The sequence below is a fragment of the Sapajus apella genome, unplaced genomic scaffold (genome assembly GCF_009761245.1).
Source record: "Sapajus apella isolate SASKATOON/1434 unplaced genomic scaffold, GSC_monkey_1.0 scaffold162, whole genome shotgun sequence".
NCBI classification, from domain to species: domain Eukaryota; kingdom Metazoa; phylum Chordata; class Mammalia; order Primates; family Cebidae; genus Sapajus; species Sapajus apella.
In genome coordinates this window covers 1,331,353-1,349,100 of record NW_022437102.1, presented here as the reverse complement: position 1 = coordinate 1,349,100, position 17,748 = coordinate 1,331,353, and the positions used below count along the sequence as shown (strand labels likewise).

Genomic DNA, 17,748 nt, shown 5'->3' with positions numbered 1-17,748 from the left:
ATGAAGAAATTACAAATCATAAATGGTGAAGGAACGGGAGCAGCTGTCATAGCCTGTAGCTATGGCGGTAACTCAGTATCTGCCTAACACTGTCTTCAGCCAACCATGCTGACCCCTAAAGGAGCCAGTGTTTCCCCACACACTGACTACATCGAATCCTGGGTCTCTCATGTGGATATCATGTCCGCAAAAACGCTGGAGTGGAGCGTTTGTGGACAAGGAGCAACGATGAGACTGACTGTCAGTATTTTGTGAGATTGTGAGATAAATGAGAGACATTTATCTTTCATTCACTGGCGGTTTTGCTCATTGTTCCCTCTGCTTAGAAACTCCCTTCTGACTTCAGCTCGTCTGGGTAAATGTTCCTCGTCTGCGTCCACAGGGATCAGCCTTCGAGGGAACTGCTGACGCACCCGTCTCCCCCACCAGACACAACGCAACCAGCGACATCGTGTTCATCTAGGTCCTGCCCTACACACAGCCCGGCACGGGGGACATCCTTGCTGGATGAGGAGAGAAGCCGCCCCTTCCCCGGCGAGCCTTGCCAGCCACTTACATTTTCACTGTTGACATCAGCCTCACTGGGGCAGCCAAACAGTTCCCGCCTCAGAAGATTGCCATCGTACTCCAGGAAGGTCAGGTAGAGGTTGCGAAAAAACTCCACGTGCTTGTTCTTCACCCGGAGCTTCTTGGGGGAGTTCCAGTGAATGACCTGGCAGGGAGATAAGGAGGCAGGCAGGTGGGAGAGGACCCTCACACATGTAGGACGCCGCAGCTCAGCACTGGGCTAAGCATGATTTGAGAGTCTGTTCGATCACTCATTCAACACTGTGGTAGAGCGGTTACGAGAAAGGGCTCTGAGGCCAGGTCAGATGGGATCAAACCCTGACTCTGCTCTACGTAGTCCTTTAATGTTGTGCAAGTGACTGAATCTCTGTGCCTCCGTTTCCCCAACTGTGAAATGGGAATAATCTGTGCCAGTTATCACATTGTTATCTCTCTGTCCTAAGATGGGATGCTTAGGCCACGACTCTGCAAACCGTGTTTCTGCTTGGCCACCTGCTGCCAGTAGTTGCTTCCCAGAAGGGGCATGACTAGGATATCAAGGGTCTGGAAGAGGAGTAAGGCACTTGCTCCTCCTGTTGCTTCTTGTCCTTTTGGGCATCACCCTAGTCCCATTTTTCCAGCCCAGCAGTGGCAACTCTTTCCTGCAGCAGCAGGAAAATCCATTTTGCAGTTTCCCCACACTCAGAACATGCTACACAGTCCCTGCTTCTCGGCCCAGTGATGCTGCCTCTGGAATTGGCTGATGACCCCATCCTAGAGGTCTGAGTCCTGGCCCCAGGTTTTCGTCATTTCCACCTCTTCTCCCGTTCCTTCAGCTCTAGGGTAGTGCGCTTCTTGAACCAACTGAACACTTTATGCTCAATAACTATTTTTAAAGATTAAATTCTCTGTTCAAATTGCTGTGGTGTCTGCCTCCAGCCAGGATGTTGCATGATACAGTGTCTCATAAAGCTTTTTGAAATGCAAGCAAGTTCATGCCTATGAAGCATGCAAATACTGCATAGCATGTGGAAAGTGCTCAAAAGATGCTGGTTCTGACTACTGAGTGAATAGGGTACACAGGGCTGGGAAGTCTCCAGAGGCATGGGACGCTGGGCCCTCCCTTGGCACGCTCATGGTCAGTTGGGGAAGAGTGTCTACAAACAGGTCATTCGAATGTGATAATGGAGAGAGGATCAAGAGAAATGAGAAGCCAAGCACCGTGGCTCATGCCTGTAATCTCAGCACTTTGGGAGGCCGAGGTGGGTGGATCACCTGAGGTCAGGAGTTCGAGACCAGCCTGGCCAACATGGCGAAACCCCGTCTCTACTAAAAATACAAAAATTAGCTGGGCATGGCGGCAGGTGCCTATAATCCCAGTTACTCAGGAGGCTGAGGCACGAGAAATCACTTGAACCCGGGAGGCGGAGGTTGCAGTGAGCCGAGATCATGCGACTGCACTCCAGCCTGGGAGACAAAGCAAGACTCCAACTCAATAAACAAAAAAGAAGAAACGTGAGCTGAAGAATGGCCAGAGAAGTATCAAAGAAGGAGATGCCTGTGCTAGAGTTCGAGGGGGACAGGGGCGGAGGAAAGACATGTGGGGTGGGGTGGGGTGGGGTGGCTCATTTAGAACATGAGAACCCAAATGCTTTAGCTGGAACACAAGGGATGGAAAGATGTGGGGAGGTGCGCGTGGTAGTGGGGTCGTGGGGTCCAGCCCTGGACCGACCCATGCTCAGCACTCGGATTGCAGGAACTGCAGAAATTCAGGAGGAGGAACATCCGTAACTCTAGGTGTCACAAAGATCAGTCTGATTATAATGGGGAAGAGGCAGGTCGCAGGGTGGGAGGCGTAAACCTGGAACCTGGGATGACAGTTATGAGTCCGTTGTAACATCTGGTCAAGAGAAAAGGCCTTGGGGACATTTGGTTGGAGAGACAAGATATGCACAAGAAATACAAATCTGGGAAAAGCAATAAAATATTTATAGACTATTAATTTGTTTATGACACAGTCATAAAAAAGGGCACTCTTGGCTCACTGCAGCCTTGACCTCCTGGGCTCAGGTGACCCTCCCACCTTGGCCCCCTGAATATTTGGGACCAGGCACATACCACTATGCCTGTCTAATTTTTGTGTTTTTTTGTAGAGAGAGGGTTTTGCCATGTTGCCCAGGCTGGTCTCAAACTTCTGGGCTCAAGTGATCCTCCCACCTCAGCCTCCAAAAGTGCTGGGATTATAGGTAAGTGACCATGCCTGGCCTAGAATACTTAATGGTACTAAACTTTGTTCTAAGAAAGCACCTTAATTAATTATTAATATCTGGTAGCATTCATTGTTAGAATTAAAATGATTCATTATTACACAGAATAACTGTGATTAGTAAGACATAATTTGCATTAGTTTATTTCATACTCATAACAGGCCTAACGGGCAGCACTGTTATGAACTCCATTTTGCAGATGGGGAAATAGAGGCACAGATAGACTCTGTAGTTTGCCTGTGGCCACAGAACCTCTGAAGCCTGGCTCCAGAGTCCACCTGTTTAACTTCTCACTGGCCTGCACCATGTCTGAGATCAGCACACAGAGACCGAGAACAGATGACTGGGCCAGGCACATGGGCTCTCCCAGCTGAGCCACATGAGCTGAACCCTGAATGATGGGTGGAAGCAGCACCTACAGCATCTGCAGCACCTACAGTATGAGTGTCTCATGGGACAGAGAGAGTCCAGGTGAGGGAAATCACACAGTCTCAGAAACAGCTAAGCCAGAAAAGACCCCAAGGGGGTCGCGCTGTGATGGGGGCCCTGGTGATAAATGATCATATTCTCAATGTTCCTCAGCAGACACCAAGGCAAGGCTGAGCCCAGTGCAATGGCATGAATACCTGAGCACAGTCCCCAGAGAACCCTCCACGGGACACCTGTGACGGGAAAAGGAAGCCTGTATTGAGTGGCCACTGTTCACGCCCTCGGCTGGGAGTCTTCTCCTGGGGGGCTCACCCATGGGTTGAACACTTCACCAGCAGTTTTATATTCACTGGCTGCTTTTAGTCCTCACAATGACCCTAGCAAGGCATGCAGTCACAGAGAGGAAGAAACGGTGAGAAAGTGACTTGCCTTTGGCCACCTAGCTGGTAAACATGGGAACTAGGCTTCAGACATAAGCATGTCTGATTCCCAGGCCCCTGTTCTTTCCTCTCTAGAGTGGAGGACGGAAGGCAAGCTTTTATAGAGGAAACAAAATCGCCTTTCCCTCAATAGCCCCCTGCTGCCCTTACTCTCTCCTCCTGTGCGAGTTGAACAGTGTATCAAGTGTAATGGACTGTCTCCCACTCCCCCACAAAGTTCACATGTCAAAAGCCTAATTGCCAAGGTGATGGCATTAGGAGGCGGGATCTTTGAGAAGTCCTTTGGTCACAAGGGAAGAACCCTCATGAGTGGTATTAGCGCCCTTAGAAGAGAGACCCCAAAGTGCTCCCTTGCCCGCTTCCACCATGTGAGGACAGATGGAAAACGTGCCAACTATGAACTGGAAAGCATACCCTCACCAGACACCGAATCTGCCAGCACCCTAACCTTGGACTTCCCAGCCTCCAGAACTGAGAAATAAACACCCAGCAGCCAGATAGGACTAAGACACTGAAGGAAGGAACTGGGTGTCCACAGCTCAGTCGCTTCCTCATTCCCCTTTGGTTGGATTCTGTCTATGCGAGTCTACAGCAGGGTCCAGAGCTGCCATCTGAAGAGAAGACTGGAAGACCCAGCTCCCTCTGCCCTCTGTTTTGGGAATGTGCATTCGTAATACTCATTGAAGATGGCTGGATAAATACTGCTCTAGAAGACCAGTTTTCTCTCTCATGGCATAATGAATCATGGGAAATCTGTTTGGTACAAACCACATCCCCCCCAGCCTTCCATAACCAACAACGATAAAGTATCCAGAGAAAGAACTGTGGACCTCAGACCAGCCGAGGTCTGAATCCCAGCTATGCTCTTTACTTAGCTGGGATCGGACAACTCATTTCTCTCCTTGGAACCTATTTCCTCAAGTGTAAGGAGGGGATCAGCAAGCCTGACAAACTAGGTAAGAGAGTTAAACAAATGCCTAGCTCAGTGCTTGTATGTCAGAGTGCCTCCGTAAGTGTGGGTTTCCTTCCCTCTCAAAGATGGGCAGGGAAGGAGGAGTTCCGCCCTCCTTTCTCCTTCCTGCCAGCATCAGTCAGGAAGCAAGCACTCAGCATTCAGGGTGGTACGGAGAGGTCTGGCAGGAATGAAACTACTTGGTGAGGCTTACATTTCAGGAAGAATGAGTATCCAATGTGTGGTTGTCTTCTCGTGCCTTTTGAAGGGTAGGAGAGGAGAGACTCTCCCCTGAGAACACATTCAATATGGGCATAAGAAGATCCTTGGCCATGCATTAAAATAACTGCATGTGGGCTGCTGTCACTCACACCCAGTGGGGATCGTGTCTTCTCTGCAAACGATTCCGGTACTTTCCAAGTGCTGAGCCAGCAGGAAGACCGATGGATGTGGATCTGACTAAGGAAATGTAAGCTTCCTCAACAGGGAGAAACTTAAACTAAGTGGAAAGAAGGGCTGGCTTATGGGCCCCCAGACAAACAAAGCTTAATGTATTGTGCACAAATCTGCCAGGTTCTTTAGAGACATGGTCTCATGAAATCCTCCAAACAAGCCCATTTGAATCCCATTGTCCACTTAATGGAGATGGTAAGTGACTTGCCTATATCTCACAGCTTGTAAGTTGCAGAGGTGAGACTGGAAGCCAGCTCTAAAGCCTAAACCTGAGGTTCCTAACTACTATCCAATCTAGTCCTAAAGGGCTGAGCATTTTACAGATGAGGATAGTGAAATTTACAGAGAAATGAGTCTGCCCAAGATCACATAGTGCGTCTGTGCCAAGTCAGGGTTGGGACTAGGACCCAGGTCCCTTGGTGCCCCACAACACACCCCAAGCCATGTGTGAGCTCATCAAGCCTCATCCCGCTCTACATCTGTCTAGTTTGTGTATTCACAAACTAGATCTGGGTTTGTGTATTTACTACGGGCAAGTGCTAGTGTCACGTAAGAAGGAAGATGGGAAAGAGGATGGTGAGGTCATTGACAAGCATAGGGGTTCTGAAGAGTGCTTTGCAATGCCGCTCCTTCTGACAGTTAAGCCCATTCAAAACTCTATTAAGGTATATTCATATTTACATTTTGCACCTGAGTTTTCAATCATCAGGCCATAGAATACTCCATTACTTTGTGCTAGGATCTCAATAATATTTAGTTTGGTGTAAAAGGAATTGTGGTTTTTGCCTTTAATAATATTACAAAAACTGCAAATACATCTGTACCAACTGAAACAGCTATCATGTATTTAACACCCCCTTCTATGTTAGAAATTAGGCTAGGTGTTTTCTGTTTGTTTTGGAGACACGGTCTTGCTGTATCACCCAGGCTGGAGCATGGTGATGCATCTGGACTCACTGCAGCCTCAATCTACCAGACCCAAGTAATCCTCCCACCTCAGGCTCCCGAGTGGCTGGGACTACAGGCACGTGCCGCCACGTCCGGCTAATTTTGTTTATTTTTTGTAGAGATGAGGTCTCACTGTGTTCCCCAGGCTGGTATCAAACTCCTGAACTGAAGCGATCCTCATGCCTCAGTCTCCCAAAGTGCTGAGATTACAGGCATGAGCCACTGAGTCCGGCCAGGCCAGGGTTTTTTATATATGTATGTATCCATATACACATATTGGATATGGAATACATAATACCTATTATTTACTTCTCTAAATTGAATGTGATCATGGGATTATAAAGGAAACAAAATAGTTCTCACCTTTTCCTCAACAGCCCCCTACTGCCCTTCTCTCTCCTGCAGGAGTTGAATAGCGTTATTAAATGTAATGGACTGTCTTGTCTCCATCCCCCCTCAAAATTCATGAATGTGATCATGGGATCACTTTCAATCAAAACAACCTGGTTTCTATTATTATTTCCGTTTTATAGAGGATGAGTCTGAGCCTCAGACTAGCCCAGGGTGACTAAGTGAGTATGTGTTCAAGCTTAATACAAAATCAGATCTGTCTTGCTCAGTGTATTAGGGGTCTCTAGAGGGGCAGAACTAATAGGATAGATATATAAAGGAATTTTTTAAGTAGTAACTTACACAATCACAAGGTCCCACAATAGGCTACCTGCAAGCTAAGGAGCAAGGAAGCCAGTCCAAGTCCCAAAACTGAAGAACTTGAAGTCTGATGTTGGAGGGCAGGAAGCATCCAGCATGGATAAGACAGGTAGCCTGGGAGTCTGGGCCAGTTTCTCCTTTTCACACTTTTCTGCCTACTTTATGTTCAATGGCAGCTGATTAGACTGTGACCACCAGATTAAGGGTGGATCTGCCTTCTCCAGTCCACTGACTCAAATGTTAATCTCTTTTGGCAACACCCTCACAGACACACCCGGGAACAATACTTTGTGTCCTTCAATCTCATCAAGTTGACACTCAGTATTAACCATCACACTCAGAAATCGTTTTCTTTCTATTATATCTCATTTAGTCATTCAACATACAGTAAGATGAGCACTGACTCTGTGCCAGACACCGATCTAGGGGCTGTGAATGCAGATATACACACGAGAGACCGTAACTCTCTTTCTGAAACTTACAACTTATAAAGAGAGGAAGGTAGCACAAAACTGTCCATTTAAAACTTCGAGTATGATAACGTGCATTTAAAGAGGCTGTTGGTGATTCTTCCTGGGTGGGGTCACATTAAGTGCAAAGAAACCAAGACCCAGAGTGGGAAGGTGACTTACCCTGAGTCACACAGCAGAGGTGGAAGCAGAAGCCAGCTTCTGTCTCCCCGGCCACTGCTCTTTCCACTACACCACATTCCTCACTCTGAAAATCTGTCTTAGGATCCTGTGTTGCTGGTATTTTTTATCAGTGCTTGTCTGACTCCTAAGAAATGTCATGTTCTGGTCCCTTGAGGGAAAGAATCACCCATCATTGCTGGCTTGGGGGCAGCAAGCTGGTGGTATAGACATTTACTGACAGGCGTTCACGTCTGAGACAGAGTGACACTGGAGAATGCACCCAAAATAGATTTTTGTGAGGAGCTGATATGTGCATGTGGATTTACAAGGTTTGTGATGAAAATCTATCACAACTTGTTCCACTTTCTGAGGCATGTTATCACAGTTGTAATAATAATTATTATTATTAGCAGCTAACATATATCAGATGCTTACTGTATGCCAGGCACTACTCTGAAAACTTTGCTTCTAACAGCTTGTTTCTCTTTACACAACTCCATGAGACAAGGGATGCTCTTACTATGTTACCTTTCAGGTGAAGAACATTTAGTAGGTTGCCTGAAGTTACATGGCTAGAAATGAGGAGGATGTGAACCCAAGCAGATAGAAAACTTAGAAATCTGTGTCCCTTATTTATCCCACATCTGTCATCATTAAATGGCTCTGTTTACAGAAATGAACATGAGATTTCTGTAAGGTGACAGAATCAGAAATGAAACCTACCTTCCCTTTCTAATACCCATACCTGGGATGCTAAGGGTGCAGGGAGATTTAGGATTTCCCAGATACACAGGCTGAGCCTCCAGTCTGGCAGGAACCAGAGTGAGGGAGAATGGAGGTTGCATGCCAGGTGGGCTGCAGGAACTGCCAAGCATCAGGGGCCCCAGGAGTGTGATCTGATTGGATCTGAAATGCCTATAAAGGCTGAGTGTATGTGCAGACTTGGAGTCAGTCTCTAGTGAGCCAGAGAAAATTGGCAGAAATTGATTACTGTCCAGGAAACTTAAACATCATCTGGGAAGGCGGCAGAAGTCAATGTGATTAAAGGAGACATGAGAAACTCTATCACCAATCAAGGGCACAGGAAAGGCAGTTCAAAGGAAGAAACAAGACCTCAGTACAAGGACAAGGCTATGGAAAGAGTTCAGCCAATACTTCAGATGCACTTAGACCTCGGAGGGTTCATAAGAGTAATTAATGGTGCAAAAGAGCAAAGAAATGAGGGCCTGTATCCAAATGCTGGGTGAGTAAGAGCATGGATCTTATCTCTTCCACATTACTGGGATAAAAGGCATGGAAAGCAGGTCTCCATCTCAACACTCCCACAGAATAACACCTAGCCTCACAGGTAAGCCTGCTGCAAACTGCCTCCTACTTAGGATTCCAGCTCTATATCCAGGCTAAAAGGCATTCATGGTATTTCTTAAACCTGTCTCTCATGATGCTGTGCCTTTTCATATGCTCTCCCCCTTGCTAGAATGTCCTTACTTTCTCTCTACAATGTCTGTTTGTCTGTCTGTCTATCTGTCTGTCTATCTATCCATCCATCCATCCATCCATCCATCCATTTATTCTGAGACAGGGTCTCACTCTTGTCGTTCAGGCTGGAGTGCAATGATGCCATCTCAGCTCAGTGCAACATCTGCGTCCCAGGTTTAAACAATTTTCCCCTATCAGCCTCCCCAGTAACTGGGACTATAGGCATGAACCACCACACCTGGCTAATTTTTGGATATTCAGTAGAGACACGGTTTTGCCATGCTGGCCAGTCTGGTCTCAAACTCCTAACGTTAGGTGATTCGCCCACCTCAGTCTCTCAAAGTGCTGGGATTACAGGTGTGAGCCACCGTACCTGGCCTCCTACCTTCTTTTCATACCAATGCCAGCTCATCCTTCATGGCTGAGCTCAAATGCACATCTTCTGCAAAGCTTTCCCTGAACACTCAGAGTGGAAGACTGCCTCCTTACATGTCTCCGCCTACACCCCATTTTTCCTGACATTAATTTTGTTTGTAATTGCAGTGTCCTCGTCCCTGCAAATAAATCATGATCCAAGATCTAAACCAATCATGATGATCCAAGTCTCTGATTTCCCAGACTACCTTGTAGTCAGAGGTGACCATGTGACCTAGGAATGCCCAAAAAGTTCCATAGGGAAGCATTCCATTTCCTAATAAAAAGGTTCACAGGTGGCTAGTGTCTCCTTCTGACTTTACTCACCTTTCTACCGTGAACAGATCTGATGACTAGAACCAGGACAGCCATCCTGTGACCATGAGAGAGGTTAACACACTGTTCTCCTAAGAGCCAATGTCACCGTTCTCCTAAGAGCCAATGTCACCGTTCTCCTAAGAGCCAAAGTCACTGTTCTCCTAACAGCCAATGTCTGTATGCCCACTCTAGAATTTTTTGGTAAGAAATTCAAACCCCCTACTTTAAGCCACTGCAAATTTGTTCTGATTCTCATTGTAAGCATTCCTACTCTAACACCCTAGGCAGTCGCTAGGTCCTTCCTCAATGCGCTACTAACTGCTCTGGCAGTTAACTCTATTAGAGAACTCACTGGATGCTTCTTGTAATTATTTATTTACGCATCTGCACCTGGCAGCACTGGGATGTGAATTTCCAGGCTGGCAGGGAACTTGATTTATTATTCTTTTGGAGTGCCACAGTGCCTGGCACGTAGTTAGTATTCAGTAGCTGCCCTGTGGTTCAAGAACGGAGATCATGATGACATTCTCCATAATCCTCACATTCTGTCTGTCTATGGTAAATCAATTATAAAAGCTCTACTAATGTGGGCTTTGGAATGGAGACACATATTCCCCTGTTCTTTGTCTAAGGGATAAACACCTTGTCACTTTTTGTTGAAGGAGTTTAAGCTCCTGCTGTTATCCCCTTGTTTGGTATTTCACAGAGAAGGGCAACATTTTCACAAGTCCTTTTCTTTGTCATCTTCTGTATTATGATGCGTGATAAAAAAGGAGGAGCAGACAAACCTACAAGCGAGACCCAGTTCCAGCTCTGATCTGACGTAGTTACTATGTAACCTGCACTTAGTTGCCGGATACCACAGAGACAGCCCGTGATCTGTAGAAGGCGCATAACCACAACAACCTTGCAAAGCTGTGGTCAATATCAGGACTGATGAAATGATGGACATGAAGGTATATTGCATGTGTTCATTCAGTTACAAAAGACATCTGGTTTTAGACTTCATGAAAGAGTCATTTTACCAATGAGGAAGGCTGGATGAAAACAGAACCTAAACGGGGAAGCAGGAGTAAGAAACGATATTTTAAAGAAGGGATTGCAGATTGTCACACAACCTGACCGGCAAGCATCGGAAAGGTACAGAAAACTCAGCCCAAAGATGAAGCTGGACCAGGGCCAGGTTCTCCTGGGTAGACTTCAAGGAGAGGCCTGAAGAGGGGCTATTCTGAAATACAAGCACTTTAAGTTGGGTTTGAAGTACTGGGCAGATGGGAGGCGGAGGTTGCAGTAAGCCAAGATGCTGCCACTGCACTCCAGTCTGGGCAACAGAGCAAGACACTGCCTCAAAAAAAAAAAAAAAAAAAAAAAGTAGTACGCAGAGATCAAGAGTGCTATTGGGCAGGGGCAAGGTATTAATCCGGTAAGACTTAGGTTCAAATTTTACCACTGCCTTTTCTGTCACCCCAAATTACATCCTATATTTGAAACTCTATTTTCTAGCGTCTTAAAAGAAAGTAATACCTGCTGCAGAGGATCAATGAAACAAAAGCTGTAATGGCAATGTTGTAGCTAATTTTTTTTGTGTCAACTTGACTGGATCATGGTGTGCCCGGATATTTGGCAAAGCAATTATTTCTAGGTGTTTGTGAGGATGCTTGCAAATGAGATAAGCATCTGAATCAGTGGACTCAGCAAGCAAATGGCTCTTCCCAGTATGGGTGGCCATCATCCAATCCATTGACAGCCTGAATAGAACATAACCCAGAGGAAGGAGAAATTTGCTAATTGGCTTTTTTTTTTTTTTTCCCCCTCACTGTTTGAGCTGGGACATTAGTCTTCTCCTCCTCCTCCTCATCCTTTCAGACTGGGACCACTAGGATTTGGCTGTGTCCCCACCCAAATCTCATCTTGAATTGTAGCTCCCAGAATCTCCATGTGCTGTGGGAGGGACCTGGTGGGAGGTAATTTACTCATCAGGGCAGGTTTTTCCTGTGCTGTTCTTGTGATAGTGAATCAGTCTCATGAGATCTGACGGTTTTATAAAGAGCAGTTCCCCTGCACATGCCCTCTTGCCTGCTGCCATGTGACACGCCTTTGCTCTTCCTCCACCTTTTGCCGTGATTGTGAGGCCTCCCTGGCTAGGTGAACTGTGACTCCATTAAACCTCGTTTTCTTTATAATTACCCAGTCTCAGGTACTTCCTCATAGAAGTATGAAGATGGACTAGCACAGGGACTTAACCTTCAGCTTCTTTGGTTCTCAGACCTTCGGACTCAGACTGAATTATATCACTGGCTTTCCTGGGAATCCAACTTATAGACAGCAGATGGTGGGCCTATTCTGCCTCCATAATCCATGGGTCAATTCTCATAATTAGAATCCTCAGACAGATATAGATCTATACCCTAGTGGTTCTGTTCCTCTGGAGAATCTAATGTAGATGTCCACCATGGAGCCTGGAGCAGATCTGTGCTCAGAGCATGTGATATGAATCAAGTCTGTGGAATATGCACACTCCATTCCCACGTGATCTCTCTGAGGAAGGCTCAGCACTGGCTAAAGTGACACTATTCAACAACCTGGACTGCTGGATCCCTGAATGTCAGAGCTGTGTTCTATCCAACTTTGTATGCAGAAGGAGACTTAGTCAAGGTTTGCTGACTACCCACAGATTGTACCTGAGGTTTTTTATGCTCCTCATGAGCTGCTGAGGCTTCCCTTCTCCTTTCCTATTCCTGACAATGATCAGGTACTGCTAGTAAATCAAAACGGTGCCCTTTGCACCAAGACATCTCTTGCAGCCACAAAAGCTTTGCCACAGTGCAGTCTGCGGTCCCGACGCTCATAACTCTGGCTCCTGTCACACAGATGCCTGTTGCCTTTTGGTTTTTAGGAGTCCCAGCCAAAAAAGAAAAGAAAAATTTCTTCCCAGACAAAAACACATCATGATCCAGGAAAGGGGAAGAAAAGAGACCCAACTCATCGATGACTTAGTCCTCTCACGACACTCAGGCCAATGCATGAATCCCAGGACTTATCTTATATCCTATCGTTTCTTGTTCTAATATCCCAGAGACAGCCCCTCATCTGTAGAAGGGGCTATCCTCTGTAACATTTCTTATTTTTCCCCACCCAAGGCAGTAGAGGGTAAGGAGGTGATAAGGGACAATAGGAAAACGGGTACTGTTCACAATACTCAGGGCTGGGAATGAGGCAATTCAGCTGTATTTTCTCTGATGTTGTCATCATATTTTGGGTTCCTTTTTGCTATAAAATAAGGGAAAAATCAATTTGAACTGGATTCTGTTACATGCAAAGAATTCCTGATGCTGCCTTGATAGCAGTACATGAAAAAAGATGCAAACAGCATTAAGTGTCCTCAGTGATGGCTGCCTTTATGCGACTTCCCCGCAGACAACCCACACAAGACCAGGAGTGATAACCAGCCCTGTATTCTTCCTGTCGCTATGGAATTAATTACTAAGACTGTATTCACATTTTAGCATCCCCACAGTTTCCTCATGGGGGGTGTGACTTGAGGACAGGCAGGCTAGAAGGAAGCAGATCCCACCTCTAGAGGTTGGCATGGGATCCTTAGCTGAGGAATTTGATGAAGGTGGGTTGAGGAACAGCTGGCTGGGGTCCCGTGGGATGTTGCCAACTTGGCCGTATTTCAATAATGCCCTTGGGGGTGGGCACCATAGGAGTCACTGCTTGGAAACCCTGGGAGAGGCTGCTGCGCTTACTGGTTCCCAGCAGGCACCTTCTGTGTGGCCCACTATTGCTCTTTTGTCTGCCCTGCATTACCGTCCTTTTAGAAGTAGACCAGGCCTTCTTCCCACCACTCTACTGGGGCTGTCAGTCATGCCTGACCTGCCAGCAGCATGGGCATAGACTCTGGTGGACCACTGAGTCATTCCTGACCGTTCCTAAGAACACAGACAGGGGTTCTTGCATAAACACCTGTCCCCAGGCCAGGTGCAGGGGCTCACGCCTGTAATCCAAGCACTCTGGAGCCCAAGGCAGGAGGATCACCTCAGGTCGTAGTTCAAGACCAGCCTGACCAACACGGTGAAACCCCGTCTTTAAAAAAAAAAACAAAAAAACAAAACACCTGTCCCCATGAACGGTCAGCAGAGTCCTTTTGAAGAAACATCAAGAGAAAAGGTGCCGGCCTCTTCAATCTGGGTTCATGAGTGCTAGTCACTCTTCCATTAGCCTTTGCTTTATGTTTTCATTGCACACTTGGCCTGCAATGACAAGTGGTCATTTGTTTTCCTGCATGTTAGCCGTATTCTGCAGTAGAACGTAAGTGCAAGGACAGCAAAGGCCTGTACTGTCTTGTTCGCTACTGAGTCACCAGTGCCTAGCTCATACCAAGTGTGCAATTAGTATCTGCTGAATGACTAAGCTCTACCTACTGGCTGGAGGCCTCAAGACGCCACCCTGTCATACCAGAGAAAAGCAAAGGAAGAGAGGGAGACACGGAGAGGCTGAGTCATGGGAGCGCCCATATCCCGCTGCATCAATGCAGAAGGCGTAGCACCGTGCCATGGTGCTCTCACATATGGAGGTGTTCCAGGGATTAAATCAATCTGGCAAAGTCTTCTACCAACCAACCATACTATTACTTGTTTTTAGTGTATTTCATATTATTTATAATTACTAATATTTAATTAAAATAACCCATACAAAATGAATAAATAGCTTAAAGAGTCCAGCATTATAACCCAAAGTATAAAATAAATGAGTATATATAGATTTAAATGATTTTTAAAATAAATAAATATAAATGGAAGAAAAGTTACCAATCCTCAATCACAAAGGACAATACATGTAGACACTACCATCCCCTTTTGCAGGAGAACGATCTTACTCCCTCTACTTCCAGTGCAGGGTGGATGTAATGACTCTCTTCCAAAAAATAAAGTATGAAAGATAAAATTAGTAGCGTTATGGTGGAGAAGCCTAGCAAACATTGCCTTTACTACATAAGAAGGGCTAACATTCCTAGTGATGTTGTGTGTGGACATCATGTGCCTCCTGATGCAAGATAAGGAGGAGCGCACTTCTTATCTGTGATATTCTTTCCAAAAACCTATAACCTCAGTCTAATTGTGAGAAAGCATACCAGACAAACCAACTTAAGGGCCATTTTAGAAACTACCTGACCAGCACTCCTCAAAACTATTGAGGTCAGTCATGAAAAACCAGGAAAGACTGTGAAATTATGACAGACCCAAGGAGACGAAGGAGATAAAGCTTAAATGGTAAAATATGAGTGAAATGCAGTAAGAGCTTGAAGTCTACCTGAAAAGCAATAGACTGATGTTGTTTTGTTGGTTTTGAGGAATGTGCCACTGTTAGAAGATGCTGGCCAGGTACAGTGGCTCACGCCTGTAATACCGGCACTTTGAGAGGCTGAGGCGAGTGGATCACCTAAGGTCAGGAGTTTAAGATCAGCCTGGCAAACATGGCAAAACCCCGTCTCTTCTAAACACACACACACACACACACACACACACACACACACACACACACAGATTAGCTGGGAATGGTAGTGGGAGCCTGTAATCTCAGCTACTTGGGAAACTGAGGCAGGGAGAGAACTGCTTGAACCTGGGAGGTGGAGAGGTTCCAGAGAGCCGAGATCGCACCACTGCACTCTAGCCTGAGTAACAGAGCAAGACTCCGACTCCAAAAAAAAAAAACAAAAAAAATGTTAACGCCAGGGGAAACTGAATGACAGATACATACAATCTCTTTATGCTGCCTTTTAAACGTTTAAGTCTAACATCCTTCCAAATAAAAGTTTATAATTAAAAAAGGGAGTTCTATAAAGGAGCGACAGATTGAGAATAGCAATAAGACAAGCTCATGTAAACAGCAAGAAAACAGCTGAGCTGACACTTCTGTTCCCAGTATAAGCTCTTCCTTAGCTCCATTACAAAGTAGAGAAATGACTCTCTAATTGGATCTGACAAGAAATTGGCAAAAAGTTTAATTTCTTAAGGCTATTTGAAATATGAATTTACAGCCACTATCATTCATGAGGAACTTCAAACTGAGTATGTGTCACCCCTTGAGATATTACTTAATGTGAGTACAAAGATGCGTGATTAGCAAGACAGTTAAAGACAAAGCATTCAGAATACGCAGAAGTCGTCTCCGTAACTTCTGAATCATGTTTAAAGTCTTGTGATAGTGGACCTTAAGCTTGACGAGGTTTCACTGAATTCCCTGAAGAGGTTAGGAGTCTCTTTAGAGATTTCTTTCATCAAAATGAAGGATTATAAAGTCCACTAAGGAGAACACTTACTTGTTTTTCTTGCCTTGGCAAAAACGGCTGTAAAAACATACAAAGATAATATGGTAACAAAATAAAGTAAGTTCCTTTGTCAGCAAATACTGCAGCAAGAATCAGAGAAAACCATGCTGAATGGCTGGAGGAACTAGTATGAGACCGAATTAATGGCAGATTTGCTACGGAGTTAGAGTACAGAGTACTGCGTGCGGACTTACGCTATTTGATAGATTCTGTTTAGATAATGAAAGACACAAAGAATGAGGTTTTTTTGTGTGTGTGTGTAAGAGCACTAAAGGAAAGATGTCCTGTAGAAGTTATATAATGAGCAGTAAATTCCTACTTCAATAACAATATTTTATGAAAAGAGAAGATGTGGAACCATTAGAGGTACAGTGCTTTAACTTGACTAACAAAAGGATTCTGGAGTAAGGTCACAGGGTGAGCACCCTACAATGAAATCCTTTACTCCATCATTGCTAAGCAAGCCTGCGACAAAGTACTTGAAGCCAGCATGCACAAGCGCTGCTAGATGCCACTGATTTAGATAATCTAATAAAGGCAAGACTAAAAATAGCATTACGATTTTATAGTACTTTCTAATGACATGAGAGGTGGCAATGAAAATCTGTACGACACACAGCTTTGCTGGATAACTCAAAGCAAAGGACATGTGAGAGATGGCACACGTGACGGAGGGACGGTTGCTGGCGGTATTCTATCTCACACGTTTGAAAAAACATCCATATTTGAAATCTGACCCTTCCGTGGAAAGGTGACAAGTGGGAAAGTAAATATTGTGCTTTTAGACAGAAACTCTGATACAGGGGACAGCTTTTAGAAAACGTACGAAATTCTTTCCATCGTTATGGGATTGTGAAACCAAACAATGCTGTCACCTGCAAAACCCTTCCTTTCTATAGACTTAGAAAACCTCAAAATAGACTTTTTTTAACCTTCAAAATTAACTTCCAAATTAAAAAAATTACAGTTTTCACTTAACGTTGATAGGTTCTTGGAGGCTGCAGCTTTAAGCGAAATTATATACCCTATAACGAAATCCACAGGTTAGCTGATATAAACAAGAGTTAAATTCCTATGGCACAGAGTATGCCGTTTCACTTACAAGTCACAGTGTCTGCGAACCTATCAACCACATTAAGTGAGGACTTATTGTACAGTGGGTTTTGAATGTGTTATCAAAATGTTAAGGAATATTTTAATAAATTATCAAAAGCAAATGTGGTCAAGAGAGACTTAAATATAATGAATGCTACAAATATTTGTGTATGCCTTTTGGACTGAACTGAAGCAATGAGTAAAGATGTACTAAGCATGGCCAATGATGTCCTTTTTTTCCATTTGGGTCTGTGAATTTCAGGAGGGATCTTTTTTTTGGCGGTAATAGCCATTAAATCCAAGTACTCGTATAACATGTCCTTAAAACGAAGACTATGAATCACTGTGTCACAAAGTACTAAACTAACATTTCAAAAATAATGAAGCACATCAATAATATTGCTATGTTGAAACATATGAATACTTATGTTTTTCCTAAAAGGGTTTATTACTACTAAAGTAACTTAAAATGACTCCAACACATAATAAAATGAAGCTTTTCTGTTTTATAGTGTATTTATGTACCACAATAAAAATATATTTGCCTTAAAATAGGTCGGATCAGAAATATTTTAGCGCTGTGACCCATTGTTTAAGGTCCAAGCTCCTTAGTATAGCACAAATGACCTCACACAGTCTGAACTCTCTGCCTATCTCCATCTTATTTCTGGACACCATGATCTTTTAGGCCCCTGTGTTCGTTCACACTATCCAGTTTTACCTAGAACCTTCA

At 44.9% G+C, this 17,748-nt stretch overlaps 1 protein-coding gene across 3 annotated transcripts in view; it reads right to left on the bottom strand.

Moving 5' to 3' along the window:
* LARGE1 (LARGE xylosyl- and glucuronyltransferase 1) overlaps positions 1–17,748 on the bottom strand; it is a 559,679-nt gene that overhangs the window by 75,613 nt on the left and 466,318 nt on the right. For all 3 annotated transcript variants that reach the window (XM_032266924.1, XM_032266925.1, XM_032266923.1), the window contains one exon: positions 557–712. In XM_032266924.1, the coding sequence (XP_032122815.1) occupies positions 557–712 (156 nt within the window). The remainder of the gene's footprint in view (positions 1–556; positions 713–17,748) is intronic.